The sequence below is a fragment of the Excalfactoria chinensis genome, chromosome 12 (assembly GCF_039878825.1).
Source record: "Excalfactoria chinensis isolate bCotChi1 chromosome 12, bCotChi1.hap2, whole genome shotgun sequence".
Lineage (NCBI taxonomy): Eukaryota > Metazoa > Chordata > Aves > Galliformes > Phasianidae > Excalfactoria > Excalfactoria chinensis.
Genome location: NC_092836.1, coordinates 16,323,078 through 16,329,553, shown reverse-complemented (window position 1 = coordinate 16,329,553; position 6,476 = coordinate 16,323,078). Strand labels below are relative to the sequence as shown.

At 54.5% G+C, this 6,476-nt stretch overlaps 1 protein-coding gene across 1 annotated transcript; it reads right to left on the bottom strand.

Annotated features, from left to right (window-relative positions):
* Positions 1-631: 631 nt before the first annotated feature.
* PPM1M (protein phosphatase, Mg2+/Mn2+ dependent 1M) lies at positions 632-6,474 on the bottom strand. The gene is made up of 10 exons (XM_072347086.1): positions 6,200-6,474; positions 5,389-5,512; positions 4,969-5,223; positions 4,254-4,366; positions 3,969-4,053; positions 3,584-3,702; positions 3,076-3,139; positions 2,454-2,561; positions 1,871-2,019; positions 632-1,592 (listed from the first exon to the last, which is right to left on the bottom strand). The coding sequence occupies exons 1-10, from the start codon at positions 6,412-6,414 to the stop codon at positions 1,445-1,447; spliced, it is 1,380 nt and encodes a 459-aa protein (XP_072203187.1). The 5' UTR covers positions 6,415-6,474; the 3' UTR covers positions 632-1,444.
* Between the last annotated feature and the right edge of the window lie 2 nt (positions 6,475-6,476).

Here is a 6,476-nt window from a genome sequence, read left to right as displayed (position 1 = left end):
TCGCCGAGTGCTGTAAGCTCTACCTTTGTCTGGTGTGATACGACTTGCTGGTTTCCTAGAGGGGGATGGGAAAATGTATTTAAGTCTCCTTGGTTTGGGGGATAGGGAAGCAGTCCTGTTAGGCAGAGTGCCCTACGAAGAGGAGTGTTCACAGGCAACTGATCCGGATGCAAGCAGAGCTCTTTCTCAGCAGGGAACCAGCTTGTTGAGCTGGTGTAATAGGAGACTTGGATCATTATAGTCTATGTGCTGCAGGGGGATGGGGGCTGACAACGTGGGTAACATCCCATGTGTGTTATTTTCAGGTTAAAGCCAAGGATGAGGGAGAAGTGAAGCTGGAGAGAAGTATTTTTGCTATGCAAAAATGCAATCGCTTAAAGCACGAGCAGATAGCTGAGAAAGCTGCTGAGAAAGCTGCTGAGAAAGCTGCCTCCTTCCTGGCTCCAGGCCTTGCACTGAAGAAATAACCTGGCACGGAGCTCTCTGGGTACTGCTGCTTCGAGCAACAAACAGCTTTGGGGCAACAGTAAATACATTCTGCAGCAATAACTGCCCTGTGATTTGCGAAGGCCATCTGCTTTTTTCTTCATTTCAGATCTGTATAAAACCCGACAGGAACAAAACTGGAAGATGCCATGACAATTAACTTTATTAGGACTCTCATCCTTACAAAACCTGAGCAGTTCACAAAAGACAGCGGGGTTTCACTGCGTCATGGGGCAAACTTGTGTGAGGAACAATGAGCACAAAAGGAAGGAAATGGGAAGCTTGTCCAGACCTGAATTTACCTGTCTAATGAACAGCTCGGAACCTTGAAGATCTGCTTTAAAGGCTCAGATCATCTTGGCACGTCCTCTGTTGCAATGAGTGTACCGCTTGTGCATCAGCGCTCCAGCTAAATGGGAACAACCGGTTCTGTTCTACTTGGAGCTCTTCTAGGAAATCAGCTGCCTTATTTGCTCACCAATGTCCATAATGCTGTCCTAGCAGCAGTTCCCAGGTTTTCAGCTGATGGAGCAAATGGATACGAGGGACATCTGTAGCTTATATGTTCAGTTTGAGGCTGACTAAAAGCCAGTTCTCAAGATCAGATAGACCTCACTTCATCTCCATTCTTTGATATTAAAAAGGAAGAAGGATCACTTAGAGATGTGGATTTGAGGCTCACTGTCCTTAAATCTTCACCAGCAGTGATCGCTGGCTCCTATGGCCGCTTCTGCACTTTCCCATTGGCACAGCAAAGTAAATGCAATAAGAACGACTGGTTGCTACAGTTCTCTTTGCACACTGTTGATCCTCTTGCATAAGTGCTGGCTCTGTGTACTCAGGTTCCACATCAGGTGGTGTTGCTGGAGGAGGGTGCGTGCGTGGCAGAAATCCCTCAGTCCTGTGCCGATGCCCAAAAGCCCCGCAGCAGGGGGGCACCGAGATGCTGCCTGTCACGCTAACAGTCCTCAACCCTGTTGTGTAGTGGGATGACGAACACAGAAATGTCATCGTAGGATGCCTCCTGGCTCTCATCCAGCATCCACTGGTGGCCTCTCTTCTTTCCCCTTGCTCTGCACACCAAACTCTTGGCCAGTTCTGAAAATCTGAGGGGAGGGAAGAAAATGAGTTTGGGTTTTAACTCAATGCTGCCCCTTGAGAACAACAGTGAGACAGGGCTCTGCAGAGCCAGAATACATTTCTTAAGGCATTAGTATTATCACTGCTTCTTTAGGATGCAGAAAGACTAGGAGTCAGTCCTTCCAGAGTCCCCAGAAAGAGAGCTCGGTAATGCTGGAGCTGACCTGGAAGCCAAGGGGTCTCAGCATTCATTTGGTCCAGACAGGATCTTTGGGAAGGGAAACAAGGGCAAGGCTGACCTTACCTGTGGGGATTGGTCCTGTTTTCTGCAAGGAAGCTCTTGGCCATGTGGGCCACCTCTTCATTGCACAAAACATCCCAAAGGCCATCAGTTGCCATGATGAGGACATCATCTTCCTTAATGTCATGCAGAGCAAAGTCAAATACGTTCACCTGGAAAACACAGGAGTGACTCAGAGGGGGGTTTTCCACATGTGAAAGCTCCAGCTATTTACCAAGGCCCGTCATGTTTCCTGTATTGCACTTGGCTTTGAGAAGCATTAAGCAACACTGTGATTCTGTGCTTCTCCGTGTGAGGGTAATCACAGGCTGCAGACTCCTCCAAGTAGGTGGCAGCCAACAGTGAGTGCACCCCGTTGTCAGAATGCCAGCAGAAAAAGCACTTGCTGCAGTGCAAAGGAGGGGATGCAGGGGTGACTGCTCCCTGAGGGATGGCTTGGAACCTTTATGACCCCTTGCTGCTACCTGGGCAGCATACAGAGAGAATGGGATGGAAAAAGGGCATGGCTGAGACCTGCTTGGTCACTGGATAATGGGAGCAGCTGAATTCCACCACCCCCCCTGCAGTTCCACATGCTCCGACTAACCTTTGGAATGCAGGAGAGGAAAGGTTTGACTTCAATGTTGGTGTCGATGACTTTGAGTTGATGATCCCCTAAACCTCGAGAGACAGACAGAGTCCCCAGCAAACGAGCCTGGTCCCAAAAAGAACAAATGTGAGAACAAATGTAAGAATGCCTTGGCTTGTCCATTCAGAGCCTCATCCACCACGAACCACCCCAGGAGGCGTGAGAGATGGAGGAGTGATTATAAGTGATGGACTGATAGGAGCACGGACATGGACAGCCAGCATATGGGTGAGGCAGGGGTGCAGAGGACACCAGTAGAGGCTCATGCTGAAGGCCCATGGTGGGTTCTGTAGTGAGCAGCATGTCCTGCAGACCTCAGGAAGCCCATGGGGGTATCTATCTGCTTTTGGTGTGAGATTACAAGGAAGAAAATCAAACTGACTTGAAATAAATGGCCCTTTTGTCTTTGCAAAAGGGTGGTGTGTGGGCTGTGGCACTGCTAGTGGCAGGGCTCTTCCTGCTCCAGCCCTGTGGGCATACACTGGGTGTGTGCAGTCAGTGCCACAGTGAGTGGCTGGGGTGCTCTGGGCCTCCCCCAGCAGCCTGCTCTGCCCTCCCAGGGCATAAAGCATCAAGCTACCTGCTTCCCGTGACCATGGACAAGAGGGTACTTGAGGTCGGCTTTCTCCACCAGCTTGTATCCCCTAGAACAGAGCATTCAGTATTGATTTGGTGTCTGACTTGATGGTACAACTCAGTCCGAGCATTTCAACTGTGATTCGAGGCTCACGGTGTCCCCATGCACAGGGAGCTGACTGAGAAAGGCTCAAGGTGACTTGCTGAAGCAGATGCATTAAGAATAACCCCTTGCTGAATGCCCGCATGTTTCCCCCTCATTTCCTTCCAGTTGTACTGAGGATCCCTGCCTCAGCCTGCAGAGCCCAGCACCATCTCCCACTGCTGTTCCCAACCTCCCTGCAAAGGTCTTGTTCTTCAGGCAGAGCAGAACTACTGCTGGGCTGCAGCTCACAGCATCCTTTACCATGATAACAGCTTTGCATTCAGGCAGCCCTTGGGCATCCTGTCACCACTAGCAGGTAAAGCTGCCCTGTGCCACATCCCTGCCCCCACATACACAAAGGACCCACCAGCCCTCCATGAAGTAATCCCTGTACAGGACTTTCTGGCCCACATCATCTCCCTTCAGCCTCCGTGGAAACTCGAAGCGCGTGAACTCTCCATCCAGGAGTTTGGGGAAGAGAAAAGCCTGGAGGAGGGAAGAAAGGCACAGGATGGACAGGCTTCGCTTCTGCAGGGCTGAGCACCAAGACCACGCTCTGCTCACATGCTGGGACTCATCCCCCCAGCTGCAAAATGGGAACAACACTGGGAAAACACATCCCAAGGGCCAAGCTGGGTGCAAGCATCTCCAGCGCTAAGTGCCATCAGTTGAATCCTGCTCGCAGCTTGGCTCCTGCCGTGAGCCCTCCCTGACCCACGGTGATGATCTGATGTGAGAGAGGAGTCACTCACCAAGTGCTGGAGTCGCTGCCTCTCTGTCTCAGGTGTGAACTCGGAGCTCATGGGCACAATGGTGTCCTTCAGAACAAGAATGGCCCTATGAGAAGAAAAGGCAAAGAGCTGAGCTGCATCCCGCCCCATCCCCATCACGGCTGCTCCATCTCTGCTGACCTCCTGGTTGAACAACAGCAGAACTCCCTGCTGGAGGAGCAGTGGCCAGTCTTAATGATTCTATGAAACCCCTGCTGATGTTTCAGCTCTCATTCCCAAGCAACCTCTCCCTTTCCTTGCACTCACCTGCTGTCCCCAGCGTTTGCCACATACAGCTTTCCCTGGAAATAAAGGGTAGCCAGAGCAGTGCAGCCTCCTGTCTGGTTGGTGGCTTCCATCTCCTGGCCAATGACTTCATCCTGGGGGTTGAAACAAGTTTGAAGAGCGATGTGAACCAGGTGGCTGCCTTCTGCAGCTGCTTCCTGGCTCCTAGCAGAAATCCAGAGCTAAAACTAATTGAAGACGGTCAGCAGGAAATCAGCAAGGTGAAAGTCAGCTTTGCTTCAGCGCAGCCAACAAAGCTATCGCTGCTGGACTGAGTGCTGAGGACAGGCTGATAGCAGAGACCTCAAACTTCTGTACGGTCTATGAGTCTAACAACAGCTGTGGTCTAGCCCTGAAGGAATGCATTCCCTGGGAGCAGAGATGCTGCAGCTTTGCTCAGTGTCAGCACTGCTGCTGTGCCGTGGCTGCGAGGCAGACCTCAGGCAGCTGACCAACCCAACGTGATGTCAGCTCGCCTTAAGGGTGTGCTCTGATATTCCTGCCTGCTCCAGGAGCTGCAGAACTCATTTGGCAGCCACAGCCAAGCCCGATGCACAGCATCCCATGCCCATGTGGCAAAGCCAAGCAGCTGGGCAATCAGTGCCTGACCACTTCCTAGTGAGAGAGCTCAGAGTAAGGGAGCCCTTGCCTCCCAGGCAGAGAGAAGGCCCAGCCTCAGCCACCACAGAGAACTCACGCATTCCTGGAAGGCGTTCTCTAGGGCTCCCACCACCACATCTTCTGCCTGGATGTGCTTCTCCTCCACAAACTGGGGGTCACTGTCACAAACGCAGCGCCCGCTCAAGTGCATGGGGGGATGAGCCTCCGTGATGGCCCCCACGACCTCCTCCAGCTTCTGCTTGATGCAGTAGTGCAGGTAGTTGGAGGCAATGATGGCAGCTTCTGGGCCACCGTGGCCATCGAAGAGTGCCCAATAGTAAGCAGTCAAAAACTGCAAGGGAGAAGAGAGATCAAGCAGCCAAAAGAGGCAGAGAGGAGCCATGCAGACGGCAGCTCACACTCAGGACGTGCTGAACGTGTTCTGCCCGGCTCTTCCAGCCCAGCTGATGGAGCAACCCCTTGGAGGCACCTGGGGGAACTCCGAGTGGGGCCGTACCTGCGTGGAGCACAGGATCAGCCACTCCTGGTCTTCCTCCAGGCCTGGCTCCCTCCTGCGCACGGAGATCTGGCAGCACGCCGCCTGGTCCTCATTGAACTCTGACTTCTCAGCATTGATAACCCTGCAGGTGCAAACACTCCAGCTGAGGGGTGAAGCACTGCCTGGCCAACATGGGATTGAGCCCCTGGCCTTCCTTCCAGCTCCATGCTCACTCGCTCCCTTCTCAAAGTCAAGGATCTCTTGGCTGGGAATCTAAACATCACGTCCTTTATGGCAGTGGGAAAAAGCTTCACCTGGGATACAGTGAGTTATGGGGAAAGCTGTGATGGGACACCCCTGCCTCCATCAGCCCCTGCTGGCAGCCAAGGCAGCTGTGCCAGGCTGGTGACGGGGCTCCTTCTGGCCTTAACGCTGGGCCCTTCTCTCCTTGCACAGCTCACCTCCTGCACGTTGCAATCCCACAGCCCCCAGGTCACAAAGTGTTCCCACCACAACATCCCTGTTCCCATAACCGAGGCAAACGCAGAGATTTACAGGGCTGTGTTTTTCCCTTTGCTATTACTGAGCTCCACCAGCTCTCAGCTCTCCGGTGCTGCTCACCCCGAGAAGCCCCTCTGCCTGCAGCTCATCTCCTGGGGACACGGGAGCTCCCTACACCGAAGAACAGAGTGTTTGCTGCCCACCGCTGCCTCGCACGGCGCAACGAACGCACCGGGGTAGGGGATCACCGCGTCCAGCCCTGCCCAACGCCCGCAGCTCCGTAACCCCACGCATCCCCCAGCCCCGCACCCCCAACGGCCGCACTCACTCGGCATAACCCGAACTCCACGGCAGCGGCCGCTCCGGCCCGGTGCCCCGCACGGCCCTGCCGCCCCTCGGGCTCTCCTCTCCGCCGCGGAGGAACTTGGGCCGGCGGTACCGCGGCGGGGCGGCCCGCGGGGAACGCGGTACCGATTCCTGGGCACCTCCGGGCCGTTCCGCGGGGCCGCCCCGCCGCAGCCGCCGCCACCACTCGACGGACATGGAACCCCGCGGGCTCCCCCCGCACCAGCCGGGCGCGGCTCGGGGTCCGGCTCCTCCCGGGG